The following is a 24,744-nucleotide window of genomic DNA, read 5'->3' as shown; positions in this document are numbered from 1 at the left end:
AATCTTACTTAGCTGTGCCTGAGGAAATTAAATCACAACTTGTCTAACTGCTTAGCAGTGTTCACACTTGGTTTGTCATAATTTCAGTCAGGGACAGGAAAATGGTATATGCCACTCTTAAATCATGCTGTTTCTTATACCTGGGATAAAATCCGAGGTATGCACTGTAGAACACATACGAGCTAGCTTTAATTTAGTTGACAGGTATGATATTAACAATGCACTGAAACCTATGCTCTGATACCTTTAAGCTTTCCTGGTCACCTGAGACCCTGGCTGCCTGGGAAACGGCACGGAGATGAAGTTCGTGTTGTTATATCTACACTGCTGTTTTTACTGTGATCGAGCTTGTACTGTTATTGAATTGCTTGAACTTGCTATTGTTATTGAATTAGTGAGGTTAAGCCTGCTCGGATATGCCAGCATATACAGCAATTACATCTGTGGCTGCAATGTGTACATTTGTGGGTTCAGGGGTAGTAATCTGTGATGATTTTTCCTCTGAATGATTTGCACATTGGCTTCTTCTTGGTTTGCTGGTGACTGCCCTTCTAGACCTGTCACTCTGGGCAAGCCCATCATGGGATTTCCACTCTTCATTTCTATCCTTTTACTGGGCAGCAATCAAATTTCACAAATGCCCTGTGTTAAATGATGGCTGTGAGGTCCACCTGCCACAGAGGGGTGCCTGAATGCAAAAAGGAGGGAGGGAGAAAGCCTGATGAGGGTCCACTAAACCAGAAAGAGATAGGAGCTGATTTCTGTAAAAAGGCTGTTGAGCTCGGTGCACCACTGTCCTGCTGGAAAAGAGTGATATTATTTTAGAGAGCAGCAGCAGAAAATGAGGAAACAGGTGGCTGGAGGTATCTGAAAGCTGACAGGGGTGTGAACTGGAGTACATGAGCAAATTCTCCCTAACCATGTACACATTATGAGCTAGGATTGCAACCACAAGCAAGATTTCAGTCCACGCCTAGCCCCCAAATCCTGCTCTAGTGTTCAGGCTTCATTTTCTGAAGGGGATTTTAAAACTATATTTGAAAGAAAATAATTGGAGACTGTTGTATGATGTGCACTTTAGATCACAGATATAACCTAAATGCTGGTATTTTCTAACTTCTGAGGGATTGAATTATCACCCTCATAACACATTCTTAATACAGTTAGTGAATGTAATTAGATTGCAGAGGCTGGCTTAAAATGTCTTCACAACTGCATCACAAGTAGAGATGCTCAGCTTAATGGCTCCTAATTGCATATGTCTCTTTATGTCAGCCAGGCGTGCTTTATTTCACAGTATCCCCATACTACCTACTATTGACCCAATCTGTTTTCTGAGAGGTAGCTTTGATGTTCTGCTGCTGACAGCGAAAGTAGCAATGTTAATATGTTATTGTTTTCAACAATAGAAAAATGTCACAAGAAGGAGATGAAAGGCGCAAGACAAAATGCAGTTGCGGGAAGAGGAGAGGTAGAAGCCAGACTTCACTTGATGACCCTCACTGTGTGCTTACTTTCCATCTTAGGGGCGTTGATCAAGTACTCAGCTAAGCAGATGGAAGAGGGGAAAAAAGTCAGGAAAGCCACAAAAGTGGAATGAGGACCACCAGTGAGAGCTACCTCCTCCCACCAAGACACATTTGAACTTGACATGTATCAGGTGCTCCAGACTAAGAAGATGGGCCAATTTCCATGGCTTATCAGCTCTATCACAGTATCTGCTAAGACTGAGGTGAACATTATTTGCAAGCACCATCTGTGATGAAGACACTTGTCAGTAGCAGCTGGGTGCATTACATATAGGACACAAAATAACCCAGGAGCAGATCAGGAACCAACCCAAGTACTAGCAGACTCCCTGTTCACTTCCATGCCTATAGAGAGTACTAACTCCTTTATAGAGGATGCTTAAATAAACAGTTACATCTTCTTACCCATCTCTGCAATCTGTACATAAGCAAGTAGATGAGTGATCTTGCAGGATCCAAGTCCCAGTAGAAGAAACTTCCCTAGCTCATCTACTGGGGTTTTTTTATCCATTAGCTCAGAGTCCTAAAAAATCCGATGCTTATGAACCATAACTTTTGAGCTCACTGGCTAACTGCCACCAAATGTAAGGTATGTTTTTAAAATACTCTGCAAGACATATGAAAGCCAAGATCTCAGAAGAATAAAAAACCTAAAAAATTAATCCCTTCATCAATCCCTTCATCTCCCTGACAGAAGGATAGGCAGATCTCAGGTGTTACACACTCTTTTTAACAATCACTGGCTGGACAATCAACGCATCTGTCCAGCTGGCATGTATCTTGCTCTCAGATGAAGGTGTCACAGGGGCTAGACAAGGCAACTGGGATTACTGTAAAGTAGGGAAGGCTTAGGAGTATAAGGCCTTATTTCTCCTACTGCTAGTGGAATAATTGATTTTTTTCCTCTCACAAACTACTGAAGGGTCCTACCAATTACATGACTTTGAGAATAAATAATAAAAAAGGAGTCCGCCTCAATTCCTCTTCAACAAAGAGGCAAGCACTTGAAGTTAGCCTGTGTTGTTCTCCCTAAGCCTTTGACCACCTGAGATCCCAGGTAAAGAGTTAGCTGGTGCTGACAGCCTCTTGGATTCAAGAATTGCACAGAAAACTGTCAATAGTATGCTAGCGGGGGTAGCAGCCTTACTGCAGGGACGGGAACAACGTGTGATGTCCCAGATCAGCATTTCTCCAGTGCCAGCAAAAGAATTGCTTTTCAGTGGTCTTAGACCCAGTGCCTTAGTCATTCACAACTCTTCCTCTTCCCAGGTGAACTACAGAAAGATGGAAAAAAGATGAAAAAGTGAAGAAGAGTAACTTAAGGGAGACTGACATTATATGGAGATGTTGCATTACTTTCAAACCATGCATTATTTACCCAAGGTGTTTGTAGTTAAGGTTGAGTTTCAAAGAAAGGCAAACACTTTTAGGAATGAAAATACACAGCTGGCACTCGTAAATAGCCTTAAGTCTACCCTGCAGTGACACCTTGAGGGGAAAACATTAAAAATAAATAACCAGAACATGCATTTCAAATCAGTGCTAAAGGAACAGGAACTGCAAGACTACCTGGATAGACAGCTGCCTGGTTTCCTGAAGCAACTCATGACAATGTGGGGCTTTGTAGCACCACTCATGCCAAACAGTTTTCTGTTAAGCCATACCACCTCTCAACTTCTCCTGTGCACGTCCCATACTTCTACAACCTAATTTTCCTTTCCTGTTTTCCTCTTCTCCAGTGCAGATACAGCAAGCATCTTGTGATTTTCAAAAAATGTTTTGGATCAGCACTTGGTTTTGACCTTACTATTTCTGCACTTGAAAATTATCTTTCAGGCAAAACTGTTCTTTTTCAGAAGAGGCAACCTCTTATTCCTTGTGTCAGAATAAATTTCTCAGCCTCCTGGAGAGAATGAAGGGCCCCAGGGTGGAATCTGGTCTGGCAGATTTGGCTGTGGGGTTGCAGATTTGTGCCTGGTGGTTGCAGCCCCAGGGGTCTAATCGGCTCTCGCCCTTCTCCCCCTCACCCGCCTTTTCTTTTGCAAGTTTATATCTGTTGCGCACTAAAGTCTGGTCATATGTACAAGCCCTTGCAGAGGCTTTTCTCTCACCATGACCCAAGAATGGTACTGGAGATGTGCTCCTGGGAATGGACCCCACTTGGGGCTGCGTGACCTCATCTCCGCTGAGCTCAGAGACAGACATCTGGGGAAAAGTCCTCTGCAGAGGTTTTTTAGCAAACTACAGTGACCAACCATCTCTGATGCCTGAGGGAAGGCCGGTTATGATGAAGAGCAGCTGCAGATGACCCCTGCTCCTTCCAAAGGGCATTCATACAGAAATTAACACTGGCGTAAGGCTTCCATAAGTGTGAGGTGAACCTCTGTGCTGGGCGGTCAAATAGCAGGTCGGCACTCGAAATGCTCTATAACTCCTCCAGCGGGGCTCTGGTTCAGTGTTTCAGAGCCCAGGTAACACAGCAGGGTGTGTGTAGCTCGCAGCCTTCGTGTTTTGCGATTAAACACGGTCGTTTTGAGTGCAGCTGCAGGGAAGGGTAAGAGCCAGCTCCTTCATAATGTTGCTGCCATGTACAAAGCAAGAGATAACACCATGTGATTTTGCTAGGGAGATAAAGGGCACACACAAAAAAAAAAAATCATACATCGGTTGTTACGTGACCTGGCATATTAATATGAATTAATTTTAATTTCTGATCAGTACGTTTAATCTGTAAAGCCTTAGAAAATGCAATTGATGTCGTTTGGGAAGGGCACATACTAATAAAATGAAACTTTTGGAGTACAAAATTCATTTTAACCCTGCCTGTGGAGCTGCTCCTAACCTTCATAATTAAATTATCTCAAATATAAAAAAAAAAACCAACCTTAAAATACAATTAAAGTGAAGGTTTGTGATTTCAGTCAAATAATATAGTCAGGACATTGTTTACTGCTGCACATACGAAACTCCACAAATTAAATTACATTCAAGACAGAGGGTGTCACTACAGCAGTCATATGTGTCCTGTATGGGCTGGCACTGGGTGAATGGGAAACAATTTTTCTACTCACTGCAACATTAGTCTCAATTACCTTGAAATGAATCTACAAAAAAGAAAAAAAAAAAAAAAGTCAGTCTATTTTAATTTGCACTTACAAAATGTAACAAATGACTCTGTAAGGGGTTAATCAATAATTATAGACCATTATGGGATTCAGCAGGTCAAGACGTTGCTGACAGCCCTCTCTAGGAAATCCCACGGATGTGGAACATCAGCAACAGACACTGTTCCTGCCTTTCACATGCTGGTAACCTCCACTGGTCAGCTAATCAGCCCACTGGAAAAACTTAAAGGAGGGAAATTTATCTTGTCCCAAATTACCTATCACTTGGCACCAGTGATGTGCAGGTTGCCTCCACCAGAGACAGGTCACACAGAGGCAGGTATGAATGTGACTATGCTGTTTCCGAGGCTGCCTTGGGAAACAGCTATGCTGCTTCAGCTTGGCGTGCAGTCTGGACTCAACCTGTCAAACCCAAGCTCACCACACATGGGGCCAGCCGGGGTCTGCCAGCACATGGTCCCTATAGCTGGGCAAAGCATTGTAAGGATGACCCACCCTGATCCAGTTTGCCTGGGAGGCAGGTGGAGTTACTAAACCTGACCAGATATGTCTACTTGGATGGAAATTAGTAGGACAAAACTTCCTGTAAGATATGGTGGAAAGAGGAGGTGATATTTCCTTACAAACATCTCCAAGAAAGTCAATTTTACCTCTTCACAGCTGTTCCCTCATACAATTTGTTCACCCATTTTTTGACACCATATACTCACAAACACCAAGATGTCTGTGCCCAGATCTGACTCGAATCACTTGTATATGGCACTAAGGACAAGGGACAACAGCTGTCAAGTCTTCCATTTGTCCCTGGAGTTCCTCTTGAGGGCCACACAAAATGCTATTTTGGACAGATCTCTTATACCCGTTAGCAAACATCAGCTCTTATGGAGTGGTTTCTAATCTGAGCATTGTGCTGACTTCAGGTCTCTCATTCTCAGGTCAGGTTGCTTCCCATTGCTTGTTTTTACTTTCTTGGAAAAGATGCCTATCTTCCTCATGGGCTAGTGGGCAAAAGCATATGTGATAGTTTTATGTGATCTGTTGCCATGGTGGTGCCACCCTCCTGTTGTTAGGATGCAGGGTCTGCTGGACAGTTTGCTGGACTGGGATCTTCTTATAGTGCAGGTCTTCTTGGCTTGGTATAACAACCCTTGCCTCCATTTTACTGGTGGAAAAGGTGTCTTGGGGTGTGTGTGTCCTCTGTTAAAGGCCATGCATTTAACCCTTTGATCTGCTGGTTCTGCTGATGCTCAATCACACTCTTGCTTCCTTTAGTACTTTCTTCCTACCAACTTTTGTGTTTCTGTTACAAATCTACCCCATCCTTTGGGGTCTCCCAGGCTCCTGGCAGACTGTCTACTTGAGATGAGGTATGATGAAGCACAGAGGTGGCTGGTGCAGCTGTATACCTGGCTCCTGTTTTGCCCAAATAATCCAGGCAACACTATCTGCTGTTAACGGCAGCAAGCGATACACCCTTGCTTGTGCTACACGGTCCTTGGCAGCTGATGGAGAGAAGCACTTTGTGTTGAAAGGAATTCAAGAGTGCTCACAGGTATTTTGTACACCATGAGTTATGCTGAGCTTTAACAATGGGGGACAATGCAAAGCAACCACTCTGTCCCCTCTGGATGGTGCAGCCCATGAGCCTTGAATGATCAGAGCTATCTAGGCTGGTCACCAAGAAACTCTTCCTCACTGCTCCCTTCCCACAAGGAGAATCTGGCCCTGGGAAGTGCACAGCTACATTTGTTCCTGCAAACCCATGCAGCCAGCTGCACACCAGCTGCCCCCGCACATGGCCGTGGTGGGCTCTTTTCATTCGTTTCTATGTCTTGCCCAGGATTAGCTCTCAGTGACTCATCTTGGTCTAGCTGCCAATGAGGCTCTTCACCATGAGGACAGTGGTTAAATGAAGCCCAGAACACGTTTTGGTTTGGAAAGAGAAAAGGTATGTTTCTTTATCGACATATATTTCTGTTCAATTGGCTTCTACACACATGCACGGTACCCTATAAGCCCCATAAAGCTTTAACATCTGCGGTACCTACAGCAATGCAGCCTTGAAGAACTGACAATTTTCATTGTACAATTGAGCTCTATGTTATCACATGAATGGAGCTCCAGCCTTCAGAAACTACCATTTACAGTTTTCCTTTGAGTAAAGACTACTGGGTAGGCCTTTTAAAAAGGGGTGAAAAACAGCTTTGAATTGTACAAATTGCAACAAATAACGGCTAGCTGTATGTATGCCGGTCTGTGCCACAGGGAAGATGGATACTATAAATGTTCTGGGATTCCATCTCATCCTCTTATTGTAGCTTTTTCCCCACCACTGCATCCTCTTCAGTAATGGTGTTAAATAATGCATATGTAATTTTGTTGTTTTACGCTGTGTTTTGCTTCTAACACTGGACTGGGACTGTGTTTCCCTCCCTCCCCTGAAATTCACAGTCGAGGATACAGAAATTCTATCATTTGTTTCTGCAGCCTTTGAAGAATTAGAAAATACTGTCTGGAGCACACACAGCTTTTTCATCAGTGTCTCTTGACTGAATCAGATGGTCAGACGCTGTCATGCCATCTGTAGTAAGCCCTGCAGGTGGATGTGCCATGCCAAGAGATTTTGTTTGACAGCCTTTATTCATCAGATGGGTTTGTAGGCAGCTCATTACCAAATGATGAACCTTCCTGTTTCTGGTTAATTATCAACTTCAAAGTCTGCTGGGCGAGATCAGCTCCCTTATAAATGACTATCGGTTCCTGTAAGAAGGATGCTTTTTTCCTTGGGCTTTTTACTGTGCTATTCAAAAGTAAACCAGCATTTCAGAAACTTTAATGACAATTGTCTTTCAATATTCTATGTAGATATCATCACTGAAAAAAAAAAAAGGCAAAAAAAAGTTGCCAAAAAATAAATAAATAGATGTACAGTGTACTGGTCAGCTTTGACAAATTCATTGTTTCTGCTCTAGCACATTCACACCATCAAGATGAAAGGCCAAACACCCTCCTTCTGTAACTCCACAGACATCAGAGAAGTTGCATAGTGAAGAGTTTGGCCAGAATAATCTATAAATTATTTTTTTCTCTCTTTTCTATATGAATATAAATATATAAATATAAAAAGTTATTTTAAAAAATTCATCTGTTTCTCTGTTAAAAGTTGTGTTGTTTAGTTTAGGAGCTTATACCTTTCAGGCCAGGCACTGTTTTCTCCTGTGGCCGGGGACAATCTATTGCATTCTGGATACTATTTTATTTTCAGAAACTATTAGTTTTGCTTACCATCTTTACCATTCAGAGCTCAATTTCATACAAAGGTGGATGAATAATTCCCTTTCTTAACATCTTCCTGTGGGTCAACGCAAGAGAAATGAGTGCAGAGCAATAGGAAATTGCATCAGGAGCGGTGGTGCATCAAGAGAGACCGAGCAAGCAAAGAGTCAGATGCCACCAGGTACAGTTCTCAAAAACACTTCTCATGCCAAGCCAGGACCAGGGATGGTATTTTATGCCTGGAGAGGCACTGGATTTGCCAGCATCACAGCGGTCACGCTGTACACATGCGAAAATTGTATTCCAGGCTGGGTCAGGGCAAGCATGGGGTCGCGACTAGTAAAGCATCACAGAGAGCTGCGTAAGGGAGGAAAAATTACATCATCTGCCTCACTCATTGTGCAGACTAGATGGAATTGGGTGCCCCATGCTGTCCTTCCCTGACAGCATAATACTGTCATCCCATGCCTGCAGTGCTAGAGGGTGTCAGCCACCAGCAAGTGCAGAGGGGTGCTGCCACAGCATCCTTCCCAGGGGCACAGGCAAGAAGCACCCGTTGTCTTGCCTGCTCTCCAGGGACCATGGCCTCACTCCCGGCACTGCGGGACAGGCTTTGCCAGGCGAGCAGCTTTGAGCATTGGGTTGCACAGTCCCTCCTCGCTCGGGGCTGACAGCAACACGGTACACCCATAGGCAGCAGTCCCAAGAGGAGGCTCAGCACCTGTACTGATTTGAGGTAAACCAGAACAAATTTTGTTCAGTAACTTCCCCTCTTAGCTGGGCCTCTTTTAACTACTGAAATTAACAGTGTATTGTGCAGACAATGTTCACTGTCTCACAGTCATAAGACCTATGTTTATAACACCTATATACAAAGTCATGGTATGCAGAGAGGCTCTTGCATATACTCATTGCTGTAGCACCCAAGGCAGCTAACTTGGTTATTTGCCCCATTGGAGGGTCGGAAGCCAAGAAGAGGGGTTGCACCTGTGGGGAGGAGCGGACAGGACAGGTGACCCAAAACCGACCAACAGGGGATTCCATCCCGCCTGCCTCATGCTCAGTATGAAAGCTGAGGGGCAAAGGGTCAGCTCTCTTTCTTCAATGGCTGGCATTCAGGGAAGAAACTCTCTGTTCGTCTGCCTTTAAGCCCGATCCTGAATCCAGATCTGGAATTCAGTTCCTGTCCAGCACTGAGTCCAGTCTGGGCCTTCCCCAGTGCCAGCCAGTGACATGCTTGTCATCCTGGGAGCTTGATACAGTTTTGTATATATTTCATTATTTTCTTTTTATTTTATCATTAATATTTCATTAAAGTAGTTTAGTTCCTTCTAAACTCAGTAGTCTCTTTTTCCCTCCTCTGCTTCTCTCTTTGAAGAGGGGTAGAGGGGAGAATCTGTTAGTCCCATCTGGGGTCCCCCACATCCCAGCAGCTGATTCGGCCTAAACCATGACAGCACCCTGCGGTAGCATCCAGCCAACTCTCATGCTGCACAAGCGCTGCCCCTTGTGAAAGCAAGCTAACCCACAAGGGTGAGCCCTGGAGGAGATGTTCCTAGCTGGTGTGAGGGTACCATCGAGCAGGGGAAAAATCAGGAAAAAGATGCAGAGCTTGGGAATGCAGTAGTCTGCAAGATGAGAGCTCCTGGCATGAAATCCTAACAGGGAAAACAAAGCTATTCCTCTCCATAGAATGGGTTCTGCGGTCGCATTACCTCTGCAAACAGAATGACACAACACGGGAGGAAAAATGCCTTTGCAAAAGACAAAAATAACTAAGGAGTACACAAAGAGAAACGCCACAATCTTCCGTAACAGAATTCTGGGTGAATTTTCAGAAGTGGCAAAATGTCATTTATGTAGGAGGCAAAACAGATGTCCCATGCTAACCAGCTGGCCCTCCATCTTGTCTGTGGAAACACATTGATCAAGACGTATCTTGGGAAAAGCTTACTATATATATTATGTATATAAGCTATAGTTAAAATGGAGTGGGAAACATTTTCTTTGGGAAAATGCATCTCATCATAATTAAATGATGCTTCACAACTGTACAGTGCTCTAATTAGGAGATAACAAATTGATTTACTCACAGCAAGCATAATTTTTGTGACAGACTTCTCTAATCACAAAGATAAATTAGCTGTCTTTAAAATTTATTCCAGCAGCGAGTTTGTCGCACACAATAGAGCAGTGCAATTAAGTGCAATTCCTGGTTTAATCACTGGGTGGCAGTTGGCTGTGTTGGAAGAGTTCAGTTTGGTATGTCAAATGAAATAGTTTGGGGTTTTATAATGAGTAACGAAATGTAAGCAACAGTTCAGTGACAGAAATGAGGGTGTGGATGGATGTTAGATATAGGTCCATAAAAATTCTAGAATAAATATACAAAATCATAGAATGGTTTAGATTGGAAGGGACCTTAAAGATCATCTAGTTTCAACCCCCCCTCCCATGGCCAGGGACACCTCCCCCTAGACCTGGTTGCTCAATGCCTCACCCAGCCTGGCCTTGAACACTTCCAGGGATGGGGCATCCACAGCTTCTCTGGGCAACCTGTTCCAGTGCCTCACCACCCTCAGAGTGAAAAATTTCTTCCGAATATCTATCCTAAATCTCCCCTCTTCCAGTTTCAAACCGTTGCCCCTCATCCTATCACTACATGCCCTTGTAAAAAGTCCCAAAATAGGTCATTAAAATACTTTAAGATTGCTGTAAGGTGCTTGATGGTAAGTAGTGTTAAGGCTAAACTCTGGTTAAGCTTATTATTGAGAGAATAGTAACTATTAGTCTTGTGGCTGTGTCCCAGCCATAAGCTCAGCCAGTCGGGTGGGATCCAGGTACATCACTCGGCTCTCCCCTTGGCTCATGTAAAACAGAAAAAAGCAAACAATCACTGAAGTCCCTCGGGGGTGACTCCGGGCACCCCTGGGTGCACCAGGGTGGCCACGTACAGACCACAGCTGCAGGGGCCACATCAGTCTGCACTGCTGCTCCTGTGCAGATCTCCCTCCTTCCTCCCTCCCTCCCTCCCTCCCTTCCTTCCTTCCTTCCTTCCTTCCTTCCTTCCTTCCTGGCAGGTGCGTACCCATCTGGGTCACTCCTTGCTGGGCTCAGAGGGCTTCCAAAATGTAGTTGTCTCACAAATCGAGCAAGATCAGAGCGAAACAGGCCCCATTAGTTAGGAAGCAGACAGGAAGCAAGTTCCTCTCCTCCTTTCTGTTGTATAAACCACTGCTTTGTACTGACAGAGATGTAACAGTTGCTGTGTCCTCCTGGTCCATGGACATAGGAATTCAGTGTGTCAAGAGGTGCCTTGGGCACAGCTTTGCTCTCAGCCGAAGAGAATATGTATTTCAAATCTCCTGTTAATGTTATTGACTTACAGTTCCAGCAAAGGATTAAAAAGACCATCCAGAAGGAGGTCAATGTTTTGTTTGTCATTTGAGGGACAAAATCAAAGAGACAAAAAAGTCTTTTGGAAAGAAAAACTGTGTTTTTTCTGCCCTTTGGAAAGAAGAAAACTGATTACAAATTGTCTCCTTAACTTTGTTTCTAGAGTTACTTCTAGACATATACTACCCGGGCATGTGCAGGGGGCTGGGAAGTTTTTTTTTGTTCTAAATACAGGTCTGGTAGTTCTTACCAGGAAAAAACAAGCATGCTTTATAATAATATTGTGAACAGTAGAGAAAAAAAAATGGGCAAATAAAGTCCTATGAGGGAAATAAACATTTTCCTCCACACAAATGCACCAAGTCCCTCCCTCATCGCTAATATGGAAGCCTCTTGATTTTTTGCTGAGCAGTAAAGTACTAGCAAAGACATAAAAGTACATAGCTCACACCAGTTATTTCCCCATACAGTCATCTGTAGACATATGACTATTGAGATGTCCCTTTCCCTAATATTTGCAAAAAAACCTGAAGCAAATAAATGAACTACTGGGTGTAGGCAAAGTAAATCACAGTGTATTTATACACCTGAACAAATACTAGACTTTATTAGTATGCTTTAAGAGAGCAGCCTCTCAGTTGGTTTCCATCAGAAATATTATCTCCATAATGCACATGTTACAAAGAAGCACATTTTGTATCCGAGGAGGAGGCCGTTTCTCAGAAAAAGCCCAGCTCACAAGCCTTTTATTGAGCCATTTATTTCTTCTGCCCCCTTCAACATCGCACCCCTTTTCCCAAAGGCTCATAAGCATGCAGTCAGGGCCATGAACACTAATTGTTGAGTTAGCGAAGTTGCAGAATTATGGTGATTTGCTACCTACTGCTTTACCTCCCTCATGCTGGCCTGTTTCTCTGGCAAAAAGCAAGACTTGAAACATGAGGTCCATCTAAAGGTGAGATGGCTTCGTGAGACTAATGCATTAACCTACTCACCGCAAATGATTCCTCACCTGCATCCTAATCAACACACACACACTGCCAATCTTCAGCCACGATGTCAGAAACAGTCCCTTCCTGATATATTTGCTCTTCGGTCTGCCGCCTGCATCCACCCACCGCCAACAGAGTGCCTTGGAAATGGATCCCTCAATTAGCCCTGGGAACAGAAAGTCAGACGGTGGCACTTCGTGTTCTAACTGGAAATGGAGATGTTTATTTTTCAGCATTGCAAAGTGACGTCTAACCACCTGCCTCATAAAAAAAGATTTTGCTTCAGATTTGAATCACAAAGTCTCTTAGCTGCGTCATTCCCAGCCCAGCAGTATCTGAAAAGCATGACTGTGCTGGGGCTACCCAGGCCTGTGTGTCCCGGTTCTCCGCGTGCAAAGATGAATACACAACTTTTACTCTGGGCCACCAGGAAAGTGCTCCCAAACTGGGATCTGCCCCTTAACTTGGCAAACTTTTTTTGGTGGCTATCATTGTAAGCAAGAAACTGAGACTGATGGGGAAAATCAAGGATTTTTATGAATTGGATTGTGTTAGGGGAAAAAGAATCAAAATAACTCACAGCACAGACCTGATGTTGTGTTACCAAGCTCACAGTGCTTCCAGAGATATAAATAAACCAGCAGTATTGTTCCCTGCCACCGTCATTTTAGCAGTATGCAGAGCTATTTATACACGCGGGAGCACTATTTCTGCTACCGCATCCCCCAGAGCATCATCTCCAGCCGCGACATCGCAGCTGCAGCGAGAGACACCTCCCTGCAGGCTGGGGACATGGGGCACTCGAGGCCAGCATGGCCTGTGGCAGCTGCTGGGGGATGCAGAGCATTCCTAGTGCCACTGAGTCCAAAATCATGGGGAGCCTCTCCCAGGGAAGGCAGGATCCAAAAAGGCTTGGGATAACAAAGCTCCAGTTCAACAAATCTTGCCTGCTCCTCTGGTGGCTTGCAAAACACGTACTGGGCAAAGCAAACAGGAACCACAGCGAGAGGTCACCCTGAGGTCTGTCAGCCACTGAAAGTGCTTTTGGTGTTTGGTTTCATGCTACACAAGAGCGAACCACCTCCGACAACACATACCATGTCAACACTAACCAAAACAGGCCCACAGCTGCTCCCGCTTGCTTCTGCATCAATAAGCCTTCTTCCTTCCAGACCGGTGGCACCACAGCTAGACTGGCCCCTGACTCTGGCCCTCAGTCCCCCCGACCTGTTCCTGGGGACCATGGGTGACAAGCTCCCACTGGCCTTGGGCAAAACTGTGTTAGGAAGTGCTGGTGCATGCTCGACCCTGGACAAGCACTATCCCCATGGCTGGGGATCCCGGGGAAGGTTCTCCCCCAGCCTTGCCCACTGGGGAGCGACTGCAAGGTTGCTCCCAGCACCGACCACCTCCTCCCCAGCAGATCCCAGCAAGGCCGCGCCGGCAAGGTGGGAGGTGGAAAGTGGTTTCGTGTTCATGCCAAACCTCCTGCCTGCCCGCCCCGCTGACCAACCCAGCCACTAAAGGTCTTCTTACAAATTCCGTGTGCGGTTTTAAGCCAGCCAGCCACCGTACAGAGACACAACCAACCTCACCTACCGCATCATCTGCTGTTTTAGGTATCCACAAAAGCCAACTGCAGACAGATGCGCTTTCAGCAAAATGCATCTTAGTCTACCATAGATTATTAATCAGCAGATACACTGTAGGCTAAATTCAAGTAAATATCACAGGGAGACTTAAACACAATTTTATTTCTCCTAAGAGTATTTGAAGGGCCATATTTTGCCAACTTCAATAATATACTGAAATTATTTTTTTTTTCTTTTGGAAACAATATTTCATTTTTCATGTGTCAAATGAACTTCTCTATTCTTTCTTCCGTGATGCAGTCATGCTTTTAAGACAACAAAAATTCAGTTCTGTTTGATTTTATTTTTTTTCCAGTGGAAAACACACATTTGCAAATGTTTTTTTAATTGCAGTATGTTATAAATGGAGAAGCTCAGCACAGTTCACTGAGGTGAGATTGATAAGGGGTTCCAGTATGAAGGTGAAGTAAATCAGTGCACATCAGCTGCAATAAAGATAAGACTTGTAAACCGATAAGGGAAAAGATAAACACTGTTTAAATGTATAAGAAACAGCTGAGAAATTTATATGCTTCTTTTTTAAAAAGTAAGTGATATAAGGCAACAATGTTGTTTAGCACCAACAGATGTCTTTGAAGCATTATATCAGGATCAGCTATCTTGTAGAAGCTTCTCAAGATGAATAACAAGTTCTGTACTACCATCACTATCTCCACAAGACCACAGATGTATATAAAGAATGCCTCAAAGCAAGTGAGCTGATTCTCAAATTGCTGTCTCACAAATCACCTCGGAGTACCCTCCAGCAAGCTCGCTGGTGGCCTAATGCTTGTGTTCTTCATCTTTCAAACTCATAAGATAAATAGCTTAACTACATTAATTATTCCAATATCATTTGTTCACTTAATAGTACCTGCCACACAAAAGTTGCATGATTTTTGAGTAGGAGGGTAAAGGTTAGAAAACTCTGTATTCTTTGCCTGAAACATTCAAAATAATTCAATAATTCCTTCTGGAGGTGTTCAGTTGAGTATCAGCAAGGACTATTTAGCTTTTGAGTTGCTCTTTGTGTCTCTAAAATTTTATGTTAGAAGTGGGAAACATGAACTCCTAAGAGTATCTTTATTCCTTTGCTATGATATTAAATGAATTTGAACCTAAAAGGGAAAAACCTCATATAGTATGTCTCCTATAACTTGAAAAAGGAATGGTGCTTCCTTTAGTGATTTCTGATAGTTCAAACTGAAATCTGGTTTTCTTTTCCAGCACACATTTGGTATTCAAAGCACATGTATTTTAGTATTTCTTCATTCAATCCTCAAAATGTGCACTTTGACATGAAGATTTACAACCTGAAATATCATTATCAATGACTACAACGAGCTGTATTGTTACCTTGTCGAATATGGGCACGTTATTGGCCAGCTTTACTGCAAACAATTTCAAATAAAATTGAAGCATCCCATCTGTTGCCAGCACAAATAAGTAAGAACAGAGACTCAACAGTGACTAACTGCAAAATAAATGCAAGTCTAAATTTATTGCTGTGTTTATTAGTCCTTTGTCTTTAACTTTGGAAATTCAGCCACGTTGTACCTACTAACTCTTGATAAAAGCCTGGGCAAAGAGGTAGAATATCTATAAATCTGGGTCTGTGAAACCCACTAAGCCCCCACGCTGAGGCGAAAAGCAGGTTCTGAATCATGACAGGGATGTCCGCACCTTTGAAGCACTCAGAAAGCCTCGCCTGAGATTTAAACCAAGGATTTAAACCAAGAAGCGTGCAAGGTGTAAAAAGGAGTTCAGCATGGGGAAAGGGGAGGCAGCGGAGAACAGGAGGCATCGTGTTGTGATCCCAAGAGGTTTAAAAATCGACATTCAGAGGAGAAGCACGGTTGTAGCTGTACACAGATGAATTGCCACCCCCCCAAGCCACGTGAAAACAAAACGCTGACATGTCAAAGGTTTTGTGATTTTTAAAAGCAAAGATTCTTGCTTTTTAGGCGTACAGCAAAAATTAAACTCCACAGCTACAATGCTAGCACGGGAGGTACAGGGGGTGCGTTGAACAACGCGTGTTAAGAGGGCATTAGAAATAAGCATCAATAGGCAAACTGATGGCCTGTGAACGGCACGTGGCAGTGTGAGAAGCAAGTTCTCCCCAAATCACCTGTATCACTGGGTAGATTTACACGTGTATGAGCTGTCTAATGTGCCACAAATTTTAGTAACGTAAAAAAAATAATAATGTATTTCAGATGGATGTTATCATTATTATAACCTCAGGCTTTCCGCAGTTACATAGAAGATTCAAATCCTGGATCACTGATACTGTTAATGTGCTACTATTCAGACATGCCACTAACTTAGAGAAGGTTAACGTGGATTTTTAAAGAATCCAATTCACTCTGAGTGTTTTAAACAGCCGCTAAGAAAGAGTACTTAGTGTAAAAGGACTCAATTTCAAAATGACAGGACGACTCAGTTCTTCATCCTCTTTTTGCCTACAACTCGTCAATTTATCAAGAAAATACACTAGTTTGCCTGAATTCCTGTCTCGTTGGTGGGAAAATAGAGTAGGGATTTATTTTTTCCCCAAGCCTTTTCAGTAATTTTTTTTTTCAGAGAAGATTATACAGTTTATATTATTTCAGTGGATTATCCAGTTATAACCTCAGAAGACAATATATTCATGTTTGGGGAAAATGCACTAAGTGGGGATCATTTATTCATCTACTTTGATTATTTCTGCCAAGTCTATTTCATTGTCCAATCCTAAAAAAAAAAAAAAAGTTTTTAAATTAGCAATTTCTTTCTGAAGTAAACCCCCCCAGCAATCATGCTTTTTTATAGACTCTGGGTTAAATGTATCAGTCGTCAAGCAGTAATATATGCAATTCAGAGCATATTCCTAAAAACTGAGCTACTTTGAAAAGAATGAAACTGATACATTCTTTCCATAAAACTACTAAAGCTGATGTCTAGCTAAAAAAATACCACATTTATCGAGAAGGTGGTGTGCACTACTGAGGTACTCTGCATTGGAATAGTTCACTTAGTTTTGCAGTGAGACGAAAACACTAAAATATTACCTCAGCAATATAATTTTTTCCATTTCTGTATTTACACAGGCCAAGCAGCAGGTAAAATATGTTGCAGTCCACACGACTTGAAAGCCCATGGAGTAAACTGAAATTGTAAATTCTTGAGCATTTTTGTTAAATCACAACTGAAACGCAGTGTTTAAGTGACTAAATATAAATCACGTACTTTGAGAAAGTTAGGGACATCATTAGGGAAAAATAATCCAGTGAAATCATCAGCATTGGGTGATCGGTGATTATCCCCTGCTGGAACCTGTAATTTCAGCTCTCTTCCTGCAGAGATGGCAATTACTGTTATTCACAGGATGGTGGTTGTATTTATCTTCCTGTCATTAATTCACAGACGGCCTTTGGACAGGACGGTGAAAGACAACCCCACTCCTACATACAACATGACCGCTACACTGACTTTCTAGCACGGGTAAGAATTCATAACCTAACGAATGTGATCACAAACGTGAATTAATTCTTACCCACGCTGCACATTCTAAGGAAGTTCATGGGATCTTCAAATCCAACAGCTACTCTGGGTAACTATTTTAGACCATGCTGACAAACAAAACAAAACAAAAAGCTGACAAACAGGGAAGTGTGCTGAACTGGTCTGACTGCCTCGCATTGCTTCTTCTTGCACTTGTGTTAAAAAACAGACATACCTACAATGTTACATGATTTTCTCTGATTTCTCTGACGTAACTATCTTGTGCTATTGATCTGGGGGGATTAAGGAAGCTGGTACATGTTGTCTGCATTTGGAGACACCTGGACAATTGGATCATTAAATTTCACACCACTTTGGAAAAAGAAAGGAGAAAGATTCTGCCAAAACCCCCAGAAATTCACTCCTCTCGGGATTTCTGCAAAGCTTGTGTATTAAAAATTCATGTCCAAATACAGACTAAAAATTGTAGTAGTATACTAACATATCCAACGAGTGCTGAATTTTCTTAAATGAGGTTGAGAAGAGGCAAAATTAAAGTAAAGGTTTAAAGTGTTGGAGGTAGCATTAAAATCCACTGCCAATAGGTAGAGTTGAAGTAAGAATGAGCCTTAATTGCAGAAATCTTAAAAAAAAAACCACCAACCCAAAACAAAAAAACATTGGAAAAAATCCAATAGCTTATCATCATAACCAGTCATGAAGTACTCAGCTGGGAAGGGGAGTGGTGTATGTGTAGGGGAGGGTGTCAGAGGTGTGGAGAGAAAATGTTTTTTCTGTGTTGCACAATTACTTGCTCAAGTGTCCCAGGCACTTGAAAGCTTCGTCAAGGTGTGCTTTGCATCAGGGTTGTGACTTTTATCTGTAGATTATCTGATTTAGCAGAGTTATATCCCTTGGAAAAGAAAATATACCTGTTTCCTGCATGATAAAGTGGGGCAAAGTTAATTTTTTGCGTTTGGGAAGTGATTGTTTTTCTGGTCTTCAGTATTTGCTCACTGGAGTGAGAGAGGGAAGGAAGCTCTCAAAACACACCGCCAGCAGAGCCTGTGCGGAGGGAATAGCACAGACTGTACAGCAGACTCCCACCAACCATGGATTTTGGAAGTTTTTTGGCAGCTTCTGCTTTTCCTCTCATGCTCGAGAACATTTCAAAGGCAGGATTACAAAAGAAGACATCACATGTTCGGTTCAAAACTGTAACGGGTGCCCTGGGGAAAGGAGAGGGGGCAGGTACAGAGGTGGCACAGGCTGTTTTGAAGGACTCATTACAAAGCACTTACCTTTATACCTCCCTGCGCAGGTAAGGATCGCAGTCGGGCAAATGATTCACCACCTCTCCATTTAGACAGTAAGGAGGAGGATTAGTAAACCTGAGACTGCTTTACCGACCTGTGGATCTGACCTAAATACCACAGTTAAGCAACAGCGTTTTGTGAATGTAGGACTTCAGGCAGGAACTGGACTGATACAAACCTGACACCAGCAGTCTTTGCACTAACCAAGTGATTTATAAACATGCAGCTGCCGTCTGCACCTATGAATTATGAATTTCTCAATACATTCAAGGGGTAAGGTTGGCACATACCAGAAACCTGAGGTCACAGAAAAGACCAAAGTAGTATCACCTCCTTAAAGCAATAATTAATATGACTAAACAGCAGCATTAAACCTCCTACTCTTTTGCCTTTCCCCTGAGAGGATTTGGTACAGCTTTTCTCTTGGCTAGAAACTCGTACTACATACCGATCAAGATGATCACCTTGTTCCTACCCAGTGGCATGCCTAGAGTGCAGAGAAGAGAGTACTGAAGAAAACCCAACCAAAACCCCAAAGAAACCAAACCCACCCCCAACAAAATGCTCAAACCCATGCTTTTACATCTATTCAAGATTTTAAATGCTTGCATCAACACTGACCTTCCACTTCTTTAAAACTTCATCTCTCCCAGGGAAGTAGAGAAGGGAGGAGAAGAAAACCACCATTATTCAGATACTCCTTTTGCTGACCCTATCATCTTTGTTAATAGTCTCTAATGAATAACTCACTCACAGATAAACACGCTGGCATTATTATTTTGTCTTAGCAGAGTCAGCATGATTAAGAAGAGAGCAGTCATAAGATTGTCATAGTTCCCAAATTGTGAAAAGCTGTGGGAAAACAAAAATTAGTAGCTGAGAGAGACTTAACTCTCATTACTATGAACAACCTGGCAGTCTGTTGATCTGAAATATTTACATACATGCACACTTACAAAAGAAATACTGCTGTACAGCAGAGACTACTTTAGAGCAGACAGGTTTCTCTTGCCTGAGAATGACAGAGAAAAATCACTATAATAAGTAAATTTATTTATTATACCAACTTGGCTAGAAAACCAGTTCTTTGACACACAATCCCTCTTCTTAAGGCCTTAAATCATGCTGACTTTAAAAGTGCTAAGATGGACATAAGAGTGCATTTAGGCATGACAGCTCATGCTTCCTATGCCAGGCTTCCCTTTGATCACATTTTGAAACAGGTGGTAACATAGTCATTGCAAGGTACGTGTCTGCACGCTGATCATTGTTCTGGCTGGAGGACTGGAACCACTCCTACAGATACCTACCAGAAATCAAAGGCATCTGCCGCTTTGCAGAAATCAAAACTATGTTTTCTTGAACCTTTGGGGTCAAGACAAGTAGGCTCTGGGCATAATTTTAGTACCTTGTCAAAAGTCTATATGTGATAAAGGTCCCTTCTGTGTTAGTTTGCGTGAAGGGGTTCTACAGCTCTGGTCAGAGGAACGGTTACCAGCAAGCAACAGGCCAAGAAGATTACATGCTGAGAAGCAGCACGTAAAAGTCTCCCAGGAACCGGTAAGCTCTGGAGACCAGTTGTTCTGTAAAATCCACCAGAACTGATAAATTCAGAACACCTTCTGGCTGTGTACAAAGCCACTACCCGCATTAGTATCAACCATGGGTTGCATTAACTTGCGTCATGTACAAGCAGGTAGCAGTTGCTATATGTGGGCAAAAAAACTACAGGGTTACATATACACACACCTGATGAAGCAAAGGGTTCTTCGAGAAACTTCCTAAACTAGCTACCTAGGAGCCGGAGGCCCCAGGGGTTGGGATTGGCCTCCCAGTTGTTGCTCTTACAGAGTAGTTATGAGGGTGAGAGTACGTGAATGTGTTGCGCAAATAGTTATCTATTAGTAACAGCTTTAGTGACAAAAAACCTTCTGTTGGTTGTGACCTGTCTCTCTCTCAAATAGATCTGCCATTACGGTAAAGTGAATTTTCGGATTCAAGCATCCAACTATTTTACCAGTTATTTCTTGGCAATACTAATTCCCAGTAACTAGGACTGCTGCTGCCACTAACCGATTTCATTTCTCAAATGACTTGCTCAAAAAAGTACTTGCAGAACTCATTCTATGCAACTCACTTCCAAGACTTTCTTGGAAGTTTAGAAAGTGGGACTCCAACTGCTCATGACAGAAAGAGTGAGCCAACCTAACCAGTTTTCCCGCTCCATGCAATTTGGACTCTCCATTTGAACACCAGCATGCACTGAGATTAATCATCATGATAGACCAAGTAAAATGAAGGTTAACACCTTTAGTTGCTTTTACTGCTAAAAGGCAAGTTTAGGAAAGCAAATATCTCTAAACAAACTTCCTGCTGCTGCCACTTGAAGGTAAGATCCTAGAGAGCCCGAACCTTTGTTAAAACCCACTCCATTTTTCCATTATTCCTGGCCAAAAAAAACCCCACCCATACTGCATAAACCTTCCAAGTATTTCCAGAAGACCTGCAGATTTTGGCACATAAGCGTATCCCATGCATATGCAATACACCTACCAATTGCATCACTACCACTGAAAGTTGTGCAATGTCATCATGCATTACTAGTCAGTTGGAGAACTACTCCCAGGAATCTTAGAGCTGTTAGGAAAGCTTTTAATGATCTTATCTGATGATACACAAACCAGGCATTCATGTCTCGGGAAAGACTCTTTAGTAGGAACTTGTTGTTGTACGTGTTATTACTCTACTCTAATAATTTCACTTTCACACTTCTGTGATTTCACTGTTTGCTTATTTAAGTAACAACTCCACGGAATTAGAAACTGGCAACTTCTCTCCTTCGCAGCTTCTCTTAATTTGTCCTACTCTACTAGTTCAATACAGGGATGCGAACAAGTGGAAGTTTTTCTTCAATCACAGACAGACCTGATGGTGAGTTACAACGTGACACCAGGCTGCTACAGTAGCGCTAATAAAAATCAACTGCTGGACTGTTTACATCGCTTTGCATAAACTCCCTCAAGCGCCCTGAGCTGACTAGTAGCTTTGTTGCTCTGAAAGTTTCTGCTCAGCTGGTTTACCAAGGGCTTGCCCTTAGCTGCAAGCTACAGGATTGCACTTTTAGATTTTTCGCTTCATTTAAGTGTTTATAATCAGGAACTTTCTTCTGGAAATTCCAGTGACAACTGACTGCCAAGCCCTGACAATGAGCTCTTAAGCTTTGACTATGAGATGAATAGAGCTGCAGCTTAACAAAGAAAGTTTTTTTCTTAACAGTTCTTTCTTATCCAGCAAATACTGGCTTTCAAATACCCATGACAATTTCTTAAGGCATTCTTGACATCTTAATGCAACATGTCCTTTCTATATAGCCAAAAAAAGGAGATATTTAATAATTTGAGTATCTCAAAAGTGATACTATGTCACTAAACTGGGTTGAACTTACCAAGCACAGAGTTCTCTCATTTACAGTTTTTCTAGCTAGTATTTTGCTTTTAGATGTGCATTGGTTTACTCTCATTGCCAATAGGAGAAGATGCCTCAGACTGAAAAACATCACAACTCTAATGCTTCTGGAGGACATACATACAGAATTTGAACTGTCTGATGAAAAAAAGATATAGGATTTTTCTGAAATGTCAGTGTTCCTTTGAGTCAATAAATATATTTCCATTCTTCCTGCCAAACTTTTACTGTCAGAGTGCACGCTGCAGATGTTAACTATTCAAACTTTGTTTACAGGAAAACTGAAAAGCAAAATTTTGACCACTTTAGAAAAATGGTCTAGGAATGTTTTGCTTACATAAAGCAGAGATAAAAGCAAGCAAGTCATTGTGATTTGGGATTTTCTAAGGTTTCTGCCCCTCACAAAGCTGGAAAAAATGGTGGGGGGGGGAAGATTAAAAAGTAACTACCTCAGCAAGTAGTACCTGCAAGATCACAAGTAGTTCTCTTCCTAGACGCATATGCGGTATCTCATTCAAGCCAGAGAAGGGAGGAACAGGTGAAGAGTTGCCCGTTATTTTAAATATCTGAGTTAGGGCAAAACCACTAAGCAGCTAGCATCAGCAGACAATCATTTATCACTCAGGGAATGAGCAAACAAATCTTCTGACACTGAAGCTGGATCAACATCCAATGAAGGACAGTTTCCTCCACGATTTACCAATGAGATTAGCCCTACCACTAGATTCTGGGTAGGAATGGACCTCTCAAACCCCAAGGTGTTTTATTACAGTGAATCTTCATGAGTTCTTGAAATTTTTTAAGAGGCCTGATCTGGTTCTCCAGCTCCAGTAAATACTCCAAAATCTCTCAGATCTGAGGGTAGACTTCAGAAGATAGGGCTGCAAGGTACAATCAGTTTTATTCCTCAAGTAACATTAAAAGTTATTTGAAGGGCTTGATATATCACAAAGCTAAGATGCCTCTTCTATGAATTTGTCAAACCCCATACTCAGATTATGAATTAAAATTGGTTGCTTAGATCCTTTCTATTGTTGTCTTAAGATTTCTAAAAAACCTTAAGTTTCACCTGTGTAAACAGTCATCTTTCAAGTTTAATAGGACTTCTAAACAGTACATGCTTGTTAATTTTTTTTCTAATATAGTTTATTTCTAGTTCAAGAATTCTGATTTTGGAATAGGACTTATTAGAAAATACCTTAAAAATAATATTTTTGAAATCTGTAACAAAATAATGACTCAGCTATCTTTAATATTAAATGCTTGCCAAACCAGCAACAAGTCATCAACCGAAATACCAGTATTTATCTATAGAAATAAATGAGCTATCGAATAAAAAGTAATAGAAGTACCCATGAAAATATAAATATTATTTAATAATATAATCTTAATAAAAACTTTATTCAAAGTAAAAGTAGTGAATACTTTCTAGGACTTGCTCAGTCTCCACACAATCATATCTGAACTGAGCTGAGCTTCGGCTATTTTCAAAGCGATTTCCCGGTAAAGGGCACCATTCATTGTTTGATTCATACTTAGCACACACTCTTCTCGTTTGTTCTGAAGCTTCTTTCTGAATTGCTGGACTCCTTCCTCACTGTCCAGTAAAGAAGCCACAGGAGCATCACTGATTTTCTTGCCAGGCTCATTCCCCCATGTCAAACTGTTTTCAGCTTTACTTTCTTTTGAGAAGAAAGAACTCCTCAAGGTGAGCATTTCTTTTTCCAAAGCCAGTGCTAACTGTTCAGTAAGTACACCTTTGCTTCCAGATCTCAGGAGTTTTACATCACAGCTTGATGGGAGAACTCTAGTAAGGCTGTGAAGGCACTGGAACAAGACAGTCAGATTTCTGTAAAATAAGATTATTATTATTATTATTAAAGCTACCTTATATCTTCAAAACTCTATAGTGGAAAATGAAACAAAGCTACTTTAAATCAAACAGAAAAACATGCTGATTATTGTTTAAAGTATTATGTGCACTGCACATACAAGCGTAAGGAAGGGCTTTCTAATGGTGTGCACACTAGCCACTGTATGTCAAAAGAACTGACACTAAGCAAATATTCTATGCAAAAATATGTGTCCATGATTAAGGTTACATCTGCATCTCTTGTTTCTTTAAGAAACAATTCATTGTATGTGAAGGCTACATGTGATAGCACAAAAGAAATGTGTTGACTGGTCTACATTTAGGGGCAAAAAGTCACTTATATTCGTAGATTGTCACTATCAATAGGTATGTACAGCATGGCTATTAGGTAGCCCACAGCTTGTCTTTTTAAATGGTCACTGGAGAGGGAAAGTTGCACATAAAAATCAGACAATCAAAATTATTAAGAAACCAAGATAAAATACTGCTGGTAATCATCAGGAAACCTACTCTCCTGGATGCCAATGTAGCATATATGACACTGACACATTCCTCATTCTAAGAGGAAGGCAGAGTTTATCCAAAGTCTTATTTCCAGTGTTTGCCCAGATAAACTCCTCAGAAGACGTCTTTTGATGGGGGGGGGGGGGGGAAG

At 42.0% G+C, this 24,744-nt stretch overlaps 1 protein-coding gene across 1 annotated transcript in view; it reads right to left on the bottom strand.

Moving 5' to 3' along the window:
• Window positions 1–23,644: 23,644 nt before the first annotated feature.
• FANCB (Fanconi anemia, complementation group B) overlaps window positions 23,645–24,744 on the bottom strand; it is a 14,776-nt gene continuing 13,676 nt past the window's right edge. Inside the window, exon 8 of the mRNA XM_009889038.1 lies at window positions 23,645–24,065. Within this exon, the coding sequence (XP_009887340.1) occupies window positions 23,645–24,065 (421 nt within the window). The remainder of the gene's footprint in view (window positions 24,066–24,744) is intronic.

The sequence above is a fragment of the Charadrius vociferus genome, unplaced genomic scaffold (genome assembly GCF_000708025.1).
Source record: "Charadrius vociferus isolate BGI_N301 unplaced genomic scaffold, ASM70802v2 scaffold507, whole genome shotgun sequence".
NCBI lineage: Eukaryota > Metazoa > Chordata > Aves > Charadriiformes > Charadriidae > Charadrius > Charadrius vociferus.
The sequence above is the reverse complement of the archived record's forward strand: the minus strand, read 5'-3'. Positions and strand labels throughout refer to the sequence as shown.